The sequence below is a fragment of the Sminthopsis crassicaudata genome, chromosome 4 (genome assembly GCF_048593235.1).
Source record: "Sminthopsis crassicaudata isolate SCR6 chromosome 4, ASM4859323v1, whole genome shotgun sequence".
Lineage (NCBI taxonomy): Eukaryota > Metazoa > Chordata > Mammalia > Dasyuromorphia > Dasyuridae > Sminthopsis > Sminthopsis crassicaudata.
This window is the reverse complement of record NC_133620.1, coordinates 407,130,242-407,146,543: the sequence shown is the minus strand read 5'-3', so window position 1 is coordinate 407,146,543 and position 16,302 is coordinate 407,130,242. Positions and strand designations below refer to the sequence as shown.

The following is a 16,302-nucleotide window of genomic DNA, read 5'->3' as shown; positions in this document are numbered from 1 at the left end:
CTTATATCCTGTGTGATCTTGGACAAGTCACTTAACTACTTTGGGAGTATTGGACTTTGTAGACTCAGAAGTCCCTTCTAGCTCCAAAACTAAGTTTCTGAGTCACTAAACTTGTAATCTTAAATGAAAACTGACAATATATTTTTTGGAGAACTATTATAAGATTATAGAACTAAAAGGAACCATAGAAGTCATCTAGTCCAACTACTTCATTTTACTAATGAGGAAACTATTAAAACAGTTCTATAATTTGCCTGAACTCACACAGGTAGTAAGTATAGAGCTCATTGGCTTGGGCTGAGATTAAAACTCAGGACCAATGACTCCAAATTCAGCACTTCAAGTTTATTGCTCTTTTCATTATATCTTGCATCCATTCCCCATTATCTTCAAGATAAAATCCAAGGAGTCACAGTGGATAGAGCACCCATCCTGGAGTCAGGAAAACCCAAGTTCAAGTCTGACACTTAACACTTTCTTAAGTGTATGACCCTGAGCAAGTCACTTAACTCCATTTACCTGAGCAGGAAGAAAAAAAAAATTAAATCCAGAATCTTTAGTCTAACAAATCACCTCCCTTCCTATCAACACTTTAAATTCAGTTTCTATAATAAGTTTGCCCCCATGTGGTCACATTTATGTAGCAGGGTTTATTTGTTGCTTGTGTAAGAATGCAATTAGTTACTTGTTCTCTGAGTTTTCAAGTCTTCCAGCAAAATGTCCCTCAGATCTCAATTTTCTTCTTGACTCATCTCCCTTATTGTTTTTAATCATAAGCCATACTGTGCAGCAAAACTGCATTTATTTATATTTTTTTGTTTTTGCTAATGCTACCTTAATATACCACCCCATCTAACTGACTTTGCTGGTTGAAGTTCTTCCAGGCTTAGTTCTCATTTGTCCCCTTTTCTGAGGGAGCTGATTTACTCTAGCCAGAAGTGAAAGTGAATACTCTCTGTGCTAGGCACCAATAATGTTTTATTTATGTCTCCCTTGTGGCACTTATAGTTTAGCGTCTATTCTAGTTATTTTTGTATTTAGAAACTAAGGTTTTATAAGTCATAAATACTTTTTTTTTTCCTGAGGCAATTGAGGTCAAGTGACTTGTCCAGGGTCACACAGTTAAGACGTGTAAAGTGTCTAAGGCCAGATTTGAACTCAAGTCCTCTTGACTTCAGGGCTGATGTTCAATCCACTGTACCACCTGGGTGCTCCAATCATAAATTCTTAATACATATTTATTGGATTGTATTTATATAAAAATAATATAATAAATTAAAATTATATTATAAAAACTGAACTTTCTTTTCTTTAAAAGGAATATGAAACTAGAATTTTATCTATCAATTATCAGATATTTTAAATTTAGTGATATGATGCTTTGGGTTTTATCTGGTTGCTCTGGGATAGGAAGCAATCCTATCCCAGGTTGGGAAGGTAACAGCTTAATCTTAATCATATTAGCTCCTCTCCATCTAAATGCTTGTTATAAAAAAGGTAATCACAGATAACAGAAAAATGTATTTATCATAGCAAGCAATAACACAAAAATGAAGGGAAGTAGTTCAGATTAAGGTGATAGATTTTTGTTGGTTAATTGATTCAGTCATGTTCCTGACCCCATTTGGGTTTTTTTTGGGCAGTGAACTGGAATAGTTGTCATTGTATTCTCCAGGTGAGGAAATTGAGACAATCAAGGCTAAGTGACTTGCCCAGGGTCACACAGTTAGTAAGTGTCTGAGGGCATTTTTAAACTCAGGTTTTCTTGAGTTCAGAACCAGTAGATTGAAAGCTGGCCATGTAGCCAAGAAGACCCAGTTCAAGTCCCTGGCTTGGTCTACAGGAAAGTAGATTAAATGCTTTATTTAACCCTTTAATATAGTAAATTGCTAAGAAAGCATTTACTTGAATTGATAGGATTTTCTCTACCAGGTATTTCCTATATGAATAAAAACATAGATCCAGTCTCTATCCCTGTGATTTTTATTAGTTTCTTGCTTCAGCTTTCAGATTTTTATGTGATCACATCGCCCTCACGTGGTAAAATCCTATATAGGGCAGATCTTTGCTAAATGGCTGCTCTCATGATTCTGGTATAAGAAGTCAAAAAAAGGAATAATCTTCCTGATTCCCTCCCCCCACCCACCTCGACCCCAATACAGCAATATACACATCATGTAGAGTGCACATTAGCTCAATTAAGGCCATGTTTTATTTAACATGGATAGGACTGCCTGCCATCTAGGGGAGGGGGGTGGAGGGAAGGAGGGGAAAATTCAGAACAGAAGTGAGTGCAAGGGATAATGTTGTAAAAAATTACCCATGCATATGTACTGTCAAAAAAAGTTATCATTATAAAATTAATTTTAAAAATTAACAAAATAAAAAAAATTAAGGCCAGGTTTTGAGAAAGTATTCTGTCTCATGGTAATAAGCCATGGCTTTCAAATTGTTAACAGAAAGCTCTATAAAAAGCCAAAAATCCAGGTGAACATTTAAATCACTTGTAGAATATGGACTTTGCCCCATCATACTTGATGGTCACTTATTTCAGTTATGTCCAACTCTTTATTACCGCATTTGGAGTTTTCTTGGCAAAGATACTGGAGTGGTTTGCCATTTCCTTCTCTAGTTCTAACTGATGGTCATCTAACTTTTTCCAGTTCTTTACTATCACAAAAATACTACAATTAACTTTAGGAGATCATTTAGTCCAAGATGAGAAAACTGAGGCTCAGAAAAGGTAAATGATTTGCCAATGTTCACATAGGAAACAAGCATTTATTAAGCACCTATTATATTTATTTATATTTATTAAGCACTATATTATATAGTCATAACAAATTCGAAGGAGCTGAGTTTTGTCAGGTTTTGGATGTACAGGAGGTGAAGTAAAATGAAGGAGAAATCATTCCAGTTAGGTAGGGAAGAGTGGCATATAACAAAGTTAGGGCAAGGAGAATAAAACTATTGATATATTCTATTCTTCCAGGAAAGGCAGTTTGTTACTCATGAAAAGAATTTTGAATTAAAAAATCAAGAACCCTAAGTTCTAAGTACTTAATTCTTTGCTTATTATGTCTGTAATCATGGACAAATCTATTACCCTTTCAAAAAAGTTGTTACCCTTTTTTTTCCTGTGGTAATTGGGATTCAGTGACTTGTCCAGGGTCACACAGCTAGGATGTGCTAAGTGTCAGAGGCCAATTTGAACCCAGGTCTTCCTGCCTTCAAGGCTGGTGCTCTATCCACTGCACCATCTAGTTCCCCCTTGTTACCTTTTTTGAACCTCAATTTTCTCATCTGTAAAAGGGTTATGATAATATTTGCACCCATAGAGTTGTTTCAAGGATCAAATGAAGGTACTATATATAAAAATGCTTTGTAATTATAAAAATTATATAATTAATACTATACAGAAGTAAGTTGTAGCTGGTGTTCACATTATATTTTTGTTGTGACTTTGTAGTAAATAATTTAGAAGCAATTTTTGTACTGGGTGTTCAAGACAAATACTTTAGGAATGATACTATAAATGGGGATTTTGCTTAATTTTTAGGATTCTTGGAATGAAATACTCATTGGTGATGTAGAGATGAAGAGAATAATGGCTTGTGGCCGGTAAGTGTTATACATCTATTGGAAAAAATGATACTGTCTCTTTTTTCCAGCTATAATCTAATGCTTGCTGTCTTTTGTTTAGATGCATTTTAACAACTGTAGATCCAGATACTGGCATTATGAGTAGGAAAGAACCTCTGGAAACCCTACGAAGGTATGACAAAATTGAAAGTGTTCTAACTCTTAGATTTATATATCCAGGACAGATAACATCTAATGCTTACAGTCATAAGAGTTTTGATTTTAAATGGATCCTAGGGACTTATCAGGGTTACCCTTTAATTTTTTAGAGAAAACTAGACCTGAAGAAGTGAATAATAATAATGATAATAAAAATAACAACAATAATTGACTTTTGTATATTACATTATGGTTTACAGAAAGCTTTAGATACACCTCACAAGAAATGAATTGGCCAGGATTAAATATACAGTAGTGGAGCCGGATTTTAAACCTAGGTTTTTAGACTTCAAATCTCTCTTTTCCTCTCCTCATCTCACCACTGCCCTCTACTCATCTCATTTCTCTTCTCTTCTCTTCCCTTCTCCTTTCCTCAATAGAAAACTGTATTGCTTCCATTTGAATTATCTTAGAAGATCTCACACAGGGCAAGCACTCATAAGGTGGTCAGAAAAAGTGATATAAGAACACTCTCAAAATCTCTCTTTAAGAACTTTAGTATCAAAGGTTTGGCAATTGTCAATGCTGTAAAATTACCCATGCATATGTCTGGTAAATAAAAAAATAAAAAAAATTAAAAAAAAAAAAAAGAACTTTAGTATCCATTGTATGACCTAGGAGACACCACCACAGGATCACTTAGCATGGTGTGCCTTCATCAGGAGAGTTGCTGTGCTCTATGAGTAAAGCAGAATTGAAATAACTCAGAAAAATGCGAGATAAGCAAAGTTAGAGAAGTTTCCTCAAATGTTCCTAGGGACTATTTATGTCCTATCTGTGGCAGAGCATTCTACACTCATATTGGTCTGATCAGTCATAGTCAGACATATTAGCTTGACTCTAACATGGTGATGTCATTTCGGTCTTCTTCAAGAATAAAGGATAACATCCAACCAATCTCCTCTTCTTCCTCCTCCTTCTCTTCCTTTTTCTCTCCTTCCTTCTTCTCCTCATTTTTCTCTTCCTTCTCCTTTTCCTCCTTTTCCCCTTCCTCCTCTTCCTTTTGTCCTCCTCCTCTTCCTTCTCCTTCTCTTCCTCCTTCTCCTGTTACAACTTCTACCACTACTACTGTTACTTTTTTTCTTCTCCTCCTCATCCTTCTCCTCCTTTTCTTTCTCCTCCTTTTTCTCCTTCTCTTCCTCTCCTCTTCTTCCTCCTTTTCCTCCTCTTCCTTTTCCTCTCCTCTTCCTCCTATTCCTACTAATACCATCACCACTACTACCAACACCACCACCTACTACTACTATTACTAGTACTATTACTACTACTACTACTACTCCTTTTTCTCTTCCTCCTCTTCATTCTTCTTCTTGTCCCCCTCTTTTTTCTCTTCCTCCTCCTCCTTTTCATCCTTGTCCTTCTCCTTCCCTAAATCTTTATCCATTGTACTACCTAGATGCCTCTATTACGTGACTTTCTTAAAGGATCTCAGCAACAAGTAAGAAGTAGAAGTAGAAGAAGCTATGTAAAGCATGACAAACTGGAGAGAAGCTGCTGGTTTGTTCATTTGTAACTATACAACAGTAAGTTTTTTAAACAGAAAAGCCCTGGCTCCTTCATATTGTTTTTCCTGATGGGATAGAGGAATCTTTGAAGTTACTTTGGAGACTCACTGTTGTTCCATTTAAATGCTACCTCCTTTCCTCTTCTCAGATAGTGCATGATCTCATACTTTAAACAGTCACCTTCACTCACTAGAGTGAGAAAGTTCACTTTGATACTTGTAACTCTATGGCTCCTAGAGCCCTCTGTGCAATCCCCCTATATTTTTTGCTTTTCCTTCATTTGTGTTGGAGGGAGATAATTGACTCCAGGCACAAAGGTAAATGCAATAAGAATGTGCAATCAGGAGCTGATGCCCTTGTGCTGATCTATTACAAGTGTTCATATATTCCAACAATTTGGGCTTAATTGCCTGTAATACTCCTTGAGACAGCAGAGCCAAGCTAGGTGTCTCTCTCTTATCATTTCCTGAGATTTAAATTGTCATAAATGTAATTTATATGCTCCCTTAAGACAGGTGGTCATAAATTGGGGGGGAAGGGCCCTGTAGGCGCACATAAATTATGGAGAAGCTAAGTCAACATTAGAGTTAGAAAATAGACTCTCTGTTTTTGCAGCAGGGAACCATTTGCTCGAGCCCTTTATGTCTGAGTTATTTAGGAAATGATGCTTTCTGAATCCCCTATCTGAGCTGGCTAGCCTCTCTTCTTGACAACAGGAATTGGGGTTTGTTATCAGTAATGTCTTGTGGGCAAAGCATTAAGAATGTAAGAAATAGTCATGGCTAGCTGATTTTGATGTAGGAATTTTAGGTTTCCAAAGTGAAACTTTCTTACTTGAATCTCAATCACCTTGTGTTATAGATGCATGCAGATAGTATCATATAGATGGGGAAACAGACTGAGAGAAGTTTCACAATTGTCCACTGTCACCCAGCTAATAATTGTCAGAAGAGAGAATGGAACACAAGTCTTATCTGACCCTAAGTTGAGTGAACTTTCTACTAGGCTAGAGCTTCTTAAACTTTTTCCGCTCAAGACTCCTTTTTGCCCAAGAAATTTTCATGTGAATGGACCCCATCTCAAGTCTGAGCTGAAGTATTTTTGGCAGCATTCATGCATATATGGTACAAAATTGTTCATGTTGTGTATTCAGAACCAAGGCTGCAGGGAAATCATTTAATGTAACATGGGCAAGCACCATGTGTTTGATTATTAATTAATTTTTTGGTTGTTGAGTTCAGAGATTCTTTTATAGCTGCCAGATTTTTCATAACCCTCATATTTAGTTATGCAAGCCTACATAGGGTCACAACCCACAGTTTAAGAAGCTTTGTACTAGGGCGCAATGTCTCTTTAATGTTGTGGGAATTATCTAACAGCAGTAAGATACTGAATGAGAAGGCATGATGTAGCTCTTCTCAAGTACTGATATGGGAGCTATATAACATATATAAACAGGATATATAAGAGCATATAAATCTATCTATCTATGTATGTATATATATATGAGTGGGTGATATTGGATTAATTAATTAGCAGGTATAAAAGGAGAGTTAGGGCACACACTACAGTGTAGTGCATACAGTAAGCACTTAATAGATGCTTATTGATAAATGAATGATTTAATAATAAGCTAGCCTTAGAAATACTTTCTCAATACCCACAATACCCAATGAGTAAGATTACTGGCTTATGAGATAGCATGATGTAGTGAGAAGAATTCTGAATCAGGAGTCAGAAAATCTGGCTAAGTTCTAGCTTGTTAGTAGTCATGTGACTTTGGGAAATTGAAAAACTCTCTGAGTCTTCATTTTCTCATCTGTATAATGGACATAATAATATTGCTTGTTCTTCCTACTACACAGATGTGCTATGAAGATTATGGGACAATGTAGGTAAAAGCAATGTATAATCTAGAATGTAGAGTCATAAAATAAAATCTTATAATCCTAAAAGATCTATTTTTGTTGTTCAGTTATTTTCTAATTATGTCTGACTCTTTGTGACCCTATTTAGGGTTTTCTTGATAAATACATTGGAAAGGTTTGCCATTTCCTTCTCTAGTTCATTTTATAGATGAGGAAGTGATTTGTCCAGGGTCATACAGCTGGCCAAATTTGAACTCAGAAAGATATCTTCCTGACTCCAAGCCTACCACTCTTATTCACTTTGCCATTCTGCTGCCCCTAAAAATCATCAGTGAGGCTAAAACTGGATTAGGGTTGCTGAATGACTGCAGGTGAGGTAACAGCAGAATCAGAGAAGATCCTAGGAGGACCAGGAGAAAGCAAACACTAGTACATGATAGGTTGAGTTTCAGCTCCTTCCCCACTCCAGTGAAGTCTACATGATCCAGTCCTCTTCCTAGCTAAGCTACTTCTATAGAAGTAGTGGGAAAAGAGTGCAAAGGCTTCAGCTGCCCTGAAAGATCAGCTGGTTAGAGCTTTCCCACCATCCCTCAGTTTTTCTCAACTGTGTGTTTGTTCAAACTGGACTATCCTTCTTCCAGAGGTAGTACCTTTATTGTAGTCCCCTAGGTTCTAGGGGAATAACTGAGAACTCTAAGGAGCATTTACTAAGGCTTTTTGGGAGGATGAGGCAGCAGGAGCAGCAATTTTCATTACTAATACAGAATATCCAATTCTCTGTTCTTCTAAGTTTCAGAATATTTGCTGATCTGCACTGGAAAAAGGAGTTTCTTGAGTATAGTGCTCTACCAATGACAGAGCCAATCAAAAAACACAGAATAGGACTAGTTATGTGTTGGCTGGAGACATTAGGGGTTGAGTTGGTGAATCCAGACTGACTTTTTGGCAGTGAAAAGGGAGAGGTGAAGATTCTAAGAAGCCAAACTTTTTTTGATGACTGACTTTATTAAAAATCCAAGCTATTTCCTAGCAATGTTCTCCACCAAGGCCTTAGAAGAAGCTATGTAAAGGATGACAAACTGGAGAGAAGTTGCTGGTTTGTTCATTTGTAATTATATAACATTAAGGACAAGACTAGAAGGAGTACTCTCCTTATTACACAGATGTAGAAACCAAAAGAATAGTGAGCATTTACAGTTTTTTAAGGGTTGCAAAACATTTTCTAAAATATCATCCCATTTGATCCTCACAGCAATCCTGGGAAGTAGATACTGTTGTATGTTATTCCCATTTTATAAATGATCTTCCCATTTTATAAATGAAGAATCTGAAGGCAATATTGGTGATGTAACTTAACTAGGATCATACAATTAGGAAGTGGCTGAGGCTGGATTTGAATTCAAACATTACTGTTTCCAGGCTCAGTACTCTGCTAACTAGTTAGTGAAGTGATTTTTCTGGTTCTTCACATAGTGGAAATGTCAGAATTAGAACTCAGATCTCCTAACTACTAATAATACTCTCTTTAAAAAAAAAAAAAAAAAAAAAACTTCAATAAGGAGATCTCAAAGTCAGCAGAATCTGACTGTTGTGATAATCCTAAAACAGGAACTTTTCAGCAAAAGGGACTCTTGTATCTGGGAGTGGGCCCCAAAGTGATAGATGCCTAGAATATTCTGGCTTAGCCATCCTACTGACAGGTGATGCAGACCAGAAGGGCTCCCAGCCCCATAAACTCTTCAAGATCATAACAGAAAAATATTGTTGGGCTGTGATATTATCATGAAACAGATTAGGTAGGCTGAGTTAATTGATCATGGCATATGGAATTTATTCACATAAGATAGCTTTGGGGTATAGTTAATTAGTTTTCTCATTCAAATTTTTAGATTTGAAAACAAAAATTAGGAATAAGCTGTTGTAACATTCCTCTTCATTCCCCTTCTCTACCCACTATCTTGAAGGGTTTAGTCACAGTGTTTGAATGTTTAGTTTGTTGATCCAACCTCTATGGTGAAATAGAGTTTTTACTATGTATAAACAAGTTCCTTTAGGAAAGTGGATTTGGTTTTGAGTTGGAGTGAAAACTGAAGGAAAGAATTTCACTCTTTTTGTTTCTCACCCCTCCCTTACTGTTTCTTTCTCTGCCTTTCTTTATGTTTACCTCCTCCCTTACCTCTCTCTCTCCATCTTATCTCTTTGTATCTTTTCTAATCTTTCCCTTTCTCTTGTTATATCAGTTCTACTGGAGCCCTCTCATTCTCTCTCTTTCTCTAATTAAGGTTTTTATAATGTTTAATTTTATTAATTTATTCATCCAATGGCTATTTGTTAAACATATGGTACTATACAAGAGAAACTGTGGGGGAATACAAAGATGTTCAAGGCACTGTCTGTATTTAAGCAGTTTATAGTTCATTAGGGAAGATAAATTTGAGGAACAGCAATACAAAGGAACTAGTGATAAGTGCCATCTGACTGTGTAAAGTGATATGAAAATTCAGAGGAGGCAGAATTTGCTTCCAGTTGAAGTGAAAGGCTTTATTCAGGCAGTGATATTTGATTTAGATTTTTAAGGATGGATAGTTTAGATGGAAATTGACTGGAAAGATTGAATGAATAATATAGTTGGAGACTGGATGGAGATTGGCTATCATGGGAATGATTTGAAGTTGCAGCAGCGAGAACATGTAAAGTATATTAGGACAAAGCAAAACGAATATCTCATTTTGCTTGGAAGTACCCATTGTGTAAGGGAATGGAAGTTCTAAAAGATAGGTCTATTACGGTAAGGTGGAGGCAAATTGGAGAAGATTTGACTTAAGCCCTCTTGAATGGGTTGAGACAATGAGACTTCACCTGAACCTGAAGGTGTTAGATGGCCAGTATATTCATTAGAACATAGCCTTACCAATTCTTACCCATCTCTTCCTGCTATTAGCTAATTTCTTTAATATTTTTCTACCTGAGGACAGCTAGTTGCTGTAGTGGATAGAGCACCAGCCCTGAAGTCAGGAGGACCTGAGTTCAAATTTGACTTCAGACACTTAACACTTCCTGGCTGTGTGACCCTGGGCAAGTCACTTAATTCCAATTTCCTCAGCAAAAAAACAACCAAACAAACAAAAACCAAAAAAAATATTTTTCTACCTGGATTCTAAGGAAATCAGGAAGTACATTCTGGTATTTCCTTTTGAATCAATGGAAATACAAAATCTCTTATTAATTAATTAGGTTTGAGTATCCATTTCAGTTTATAAAGAGACATCATTGACTTCCCCCCTTCCCTGTCCTGGCACAAACAACAGTGTTGCTGCCTTTATAATTAATTACAATAGCAAATAAGAATACAAAGACACAATTAAGTATTTATAATATACATCCAAGAGGTTACATTTACAGACAGAATCACTTCTATGATCTTCAGGATCAGAGGAAAGAGATATGAAATGAAATATCCTCACTCGTGTTGCCAAATTAACTCCTATGCAACTCTGGAAATAGTCCTTTAAGAATACTCATTCAGGTCTGAGGAATTCTCCATAACATTTCACTTAATACAGTAAGAATTAAACTCTCCTCTCATCTCTCAGTCTCTTCCCAGATGACTATCTATGCTTAGCCCCCTCAATCCCAGATAGTTTCTCACTTAGATAGTTTCAATCTCTCACAAATTGATAGCTAACTCTTAGTCCTCTCTTGGAGTTTCACAGATGACAGTTAACTCCATCTTTTTCTTTTCCCTGGGGAAACAGCTTAGTTTCCCCACAATACAGGCTCCTACAATTACATTTAGCTGTGCATTCCCTCATATTCTTTTACTTCTTTTTAATTCTTTTAAATAGTATTTTCCCCAATTACATGTAAAGACAAGTTTTAAACATTCTTTTTATATATAAGATTTTGAGTTTAAAAATTTCTCCCTCTTTATCTTCTCTCACCCCTCCTTAAAATGGAAACCAATTTGATATAAATTACAATCATGTAAAACATATTTCCATATTAGTCATGTGGTAAAAAAAGAAACAGAAGAAAAGGGGGAAAAAAGCATACAAAAAAGAAAGTGAAATGCAGCGCTGAATTCGCAATCATAGGAGGCTTTGTCTATTGCTCCCACTCTTCACAGGCTACATACTCAATGACTAGCAAAAATCCATTTCTCTATAATATTTATAGGAGTCAACACAACCTTTTTCTCTCAACACTTTTTAGGTCTTTCAGGTATGCCTTGACGATACTCAGACTCAATTTGTATGTAGAGTCCATTAGTTTTTTTAGTTTTTTTTTTTTTAATGGACGTGGAGAGCATTTTCCATCATGAATCTCTTAATTTGTCTTAGATTATTATATTGTTGAAAAGAACTAGGTCAGTCCTAGTTGATCATTACACAAAGTTGCTGTTAATGTGTACAATGTTTTCCTGGTTCTGCTCATTTCACTTTGCATCAATGCATGTGAATCTGGGTTTTTTTGGAAATTCACTTGGTCATCATTTCTTATAGCATAATAGTATTCCTTTATATTTATATATCACAATTCATTTATCCATTCCCTAATTGAGGGGCATCTTCTCAATTTTCAATTTTTTGCTACCACAAGAAAGTTGCTATACATATTTTTGTACATTGTTTTTATTTTTTACATTATGATCTTTTTGGGATACAAACCTTGATTATATTGTTGCATCAAAAGGTATGCACAGTTTGATTACCTTTTGGCTATAGTTCCAAATCGTTCTTCAAATCACAACTCTACCAACAGTGTTTTAGTGACCTGTTTTTCTCACATCTTCTCTAACATTTATCATTTTCCTTTTCTGGCATACTAGCCAATCTGATAGTTGGCAATTGCTTACTTACATTTCTCTAATCAATGATGATTTAAAGCATTTCTTTATATGACTATAGATAGCTTTGATTTCTTCATCCAACAACTGCCTTTTCTTATCTTTTGATCATGTATCAGTTGATGAATGATGTATTCTTTTTTATCATTTGTATTCTTAAAAATTTGATTCAATTCTCTATATATTTGAAAAATGAGGCCTTTATCAGAGATATTTGCTGTAAAAAGTGTTTCCCACCTTTTTTGCTTTCCTTCTAATTTTGGTTGCATTTGTTTTGTTTGTGAAAAACTTAAAATTTAATGTAATCAAAATTATCCTTTTTATGTCTTGCTCTCTATTTTTTATTTGGTCTTCTTCCCTTCTCTATTGATCTAACAGGTAAAATACTCATTGGTCTCCTAATCTGCTCATGGTATCATCCTTTATGTTTAAATCATCTATCTCTTTCTTCTGAAAGACACAATAATAAAAACCATAGTTTCTGTAGAAAAGACTGTTGAAGGGGGTATAACATTTCTACCCATAGTCAATGTTTATGTCTTTGTAACAAAACATTCTGTGAACATCAAATTCATATGAATAGTAAATGTAACACAATGGGAATACCAGTTGATAGACTACTTCCTTGGCTGTCAAAAATATATACAAAATGAAATACATTTGGACATTGTAACAGTATGTGAATAATAGGGTTGAAGATAACAATGTTCATGTAGACTGTGTGGGGTGTGGTGAACTATTCTAGTCAACAACCAAATTAACCACCGACTCATTTTCTTATAAATACTAAGGTAGTAAGGCAATCAAGGAATTTATTCACAAATTTCCCCATAAATTGAAGATTCACAAATTTCTCCATGAATAAAGATGCACAATTTCTCTTGTTAATTAATCAATTATCTACCCAATTTATAAACAAATCAAAGAAACCTTTTTTTCTCCCAAGTTTTCATTCATCTCAACATAAAACATTATTATAGGCTTTGGCAAACATTGATGTTACTAGCTAAGCAATTTATTAACAGTGTAACAAATAATAAAAAGATGATATTTAAGTACTTCAGCAATGTATTAATTGAGAGAAATCATAGCTAGATATATCTCCAAGCATAAACTGCAACTACTACTTTCTCAACAGACAACAGAACTAGAAATTTATCAATTAGGTCTCTCAGGATGAAAATTAAAAGCTCTCCAGATTTCTCTTAAGAGTTATCTTTATCACAGGATAAAAATTAAACTCATTTCTTTCAAAATATTTTTTCAATCTTTCTTAAAGGTGACAGTTAACTTGGTTAGCTTCTCAGTAAAGAATCTCTCTTAGTCCTTTCTTTCTTAGCCATCATAGTTAAATTTTTCCAGATGACAATTAAAATTTTTCTCCCCAGTATTATCATTTAATGATGGGGAATTCCCCCCAGTGTATCACTGGTAATAGTGATAATAATAATAGCAATATATGTCTATGTATACAAACATGTAATGCATATATTATAGTAATATATAGGATAATAAATATATGTAATTTTTTTTGTAATTTCTCAACAAATATTGCATAAAATTGTGTATTATACAAAAGCTACACTTAACCACAAAGAAAAGAGTCATTCCAGAATGTCAAGAGGATCCATAATACCTATCTAAGTGAACTGATTACAGGAATGTCCACTTCATCTGTGATTCAAAATAATCTTTTTCTCTTTGCAGTTATCGACAGTGTGATCCTTCTGACCAAAAGATATATGGCAAGTCACCTCTCTTTGGACAGTATTATGTCCTGGAAGATCCAGGAACAATCAAAGTGGGAGATCCAGTATACCTCTTAGACCAGTGACAGCATCATCTCTTTGTGTGCCAAATTTTTTTTTTTGCATATTTTCTGGGAAATAACCCCTTTAAGAACAGTTTTTAGAAATGAACATACTCACAATCTCTTCTGATATATGTCCTCCAGTTTTCCTCTTTTAGGCCTCCATGTGTGACTTCCAGTGTCCCAGAGAACTAAAAGAAGATATGAGTTCTTAATGCTGCTAGAACTTCTGAGAGTCATTCAAGGGATAAGATGGTCTTTTCTGATAATTATTCTCTTTTAAGTGGGAGTATCTGGGTGGGTGTATGGGGACCCATAATAAAAAAGAACAAAGCACGCTCTTAGGTCTTTGTGTTGAGGAGAGGAGAATGAGCTGCAGCAATCTCAGTCTACTCTCATAAAACCACTAATTATGAGAGAAACTAGAGACTAGAGAGAAAAAGGAAAGAAAAAAGATAGCAAGATAAAAAGAACAGAAAATATTTTAGAGGGTGTATTTTGTTATTGTTCAAACATGTCCAACTCTTCATGACTTCATTTGGGGTTTTCTTGGCAAAGATACTAGAGTGGTTTGCCATTTCCTTCTCTAACTCATTTTACAGATGAGGAAACTGGGGTAATCAGGGCTAAGTGACTTTTCCAAGGTCATATGGCTAGTAAGTGTCCGAGGCCAGATTTGAATTTAGGAAGATGTCTTCCTGACTCCAGGCCCAGCTTTTTATTCACTATACCACCTAGTTTAAATCTCTATTTCAGAAAAGTTGAGTAGCAATTAAAACACTCCCCAAAGGGACACTAAAATTCTTCCTTATTTTCTTTAGAAACCCAATGCGACATAATAGAGTAACTCATACTCAGGAAAACCTGAGTTCATATCCTGCCTCTACATTTACTTATTTACTTGTGTGACCATGGGTAAGTCAATGAATTATTGTGAACTTTAAATTTCTTTTTTGTAAAATGGGGATAATAATGTCTAGAGTACCTTACCTCATGGAATCTGAGGCTTAAATGAGATAATATATGTGAAACACTTTTGCAAAATTTAAGGTGCCCTGCGACTAGATGATGATGATGATAACTTGGAACTTTTAAAAAGATACAAATTGGCTACCCTACATAAGCCTGGCATAATTGTCTTTTTAGATAGAGTTGGTTAGGATTTAAATGATATATCCTTGTGTTGGATTCTGCCATCTCTGGACTAGATGATAACCTCATGACAATTAAATAAAAGTCACTAGTTATTAAATTTCCCCAAGATTCAGGATAAACTTTAAAGTATATTTTGATGTGTAATTTTAAGGCTTTAACTGCTCTTAAGCTTCATCACTTGACTGATCAGTGCCCAGAGAAATGAAGATGACCTCAGATTTTTGTGAACTTGGTAAATGGTGAACCTTTTAGGGGATGGTAGGTGAGCTTGAGATGTCTAAGGAACTAGAAGATGGTCCATGTGTGATTTTGGTCATTTTGTCCCTGGAGAATTAGAAAAAGAGGAGTGATAACTCAGAATCTTAATTTAGAATGTTAAACTGCTGTGGGAAGATTGAATATTGGTCTAACCTGTTAAAGTTGATCTAAACCATTGTCATAAAAGTATGTATATTTTGTAAGAAAATCTCACAGGCTCTTTTCTAAGCTAGTTGTGCAGCTGTGGAAGGTCTTGTCATCAGATCTGCAGTGTTAAAAACTTAATACTGAAAGGCTCTGGAGTCTAGGGAACAGAAATAGAATATAATAATGTGATTTTAAAATGAGCAACTACTGAAGAAACTTTTAAAGGCAGCAAGAAGAGACCTTGTCACTTTGTTTATAAACAGAGAAATGTCTAATTTTTCTACTGATTGAATTACAATTCTTAAATTGTATATCTTTATATCTCATTTTGTATCCTGTATATCTCATTTTCTCTCTTTGTAGCAGGAATTTGATTAAAATTTTAAAACCATGAATAAATGGAAATGCCTTTCCTTGTTAAAACTTTCTCCTCTTATTCTCCTTCTTCCACTTCCTGGCAAGAAGTCTAATCTTGTGAACAAGGTTGTTTTTTTTTTTTTTTTTCCTTTTAAAATAATTTATATATTTTTCCAATTGCATGACAAATTTTAATTTAAAAATTTTAATAATAGATTTTTATTTTCAAAATACATGCAAAGATAATTTTCAACATTCACCTTTTTAGAATTAATGAAAAAAAATACAAAGGATGATGGCTTAGCAGTACCAAACCTAAAACTATATTATAAAGCAGCAGTCATCAAAACCATTTGGTAGTGGCTAAGAAAAAGAATGGCGGATCAGTGTAATAGATTAGATACATATGACACATTAATCAAGGCCTATAGTAACCAAGTATTTGATAAACCCTCAAACTCCAGCTTCTGGAATAAGAACTCACTATTTGACAAAAATTCCTGGGAAAATTGGAAAATGATGTCAGAAACTCAGCATAGACCTACATCTAACACT

General features: G+C 34.9%; 1 protein-coding gene across 1 annotated transcript in view; it reads left to right on the top strand.

Annotated features, from left to right (window-relative positions):
* The window catches only part of LOC141539647 (mitochondrial amidoxime-reducing component 1-like), a 41,382-nt gene extending 25,569 nt beyond the window's left edge, over window positions 1-15,813 (top strand). Inside the window, exons 5-7 of the mRNA XM_074262700.1 lie at window positions 3,560-3,621; window positions 3,704-3,775; window positions 13,728-15,813. Coding sequence (XP_074118801.1) covers window positions 3,560-3,621; window positions 3,704-3,775; window positions 13,728-13,854 — 261 coding nt within the window. The 3' untranslated portion in view covers window positions 13,855-15,813. The remainder of the gene's footprint in view (window positions 1-3,559; window positions 3,622-3,703; window positions 3,776-13,727) is intronic.
* Window positions 15,814-16,302: the final 489 nt, after the last annotated feature.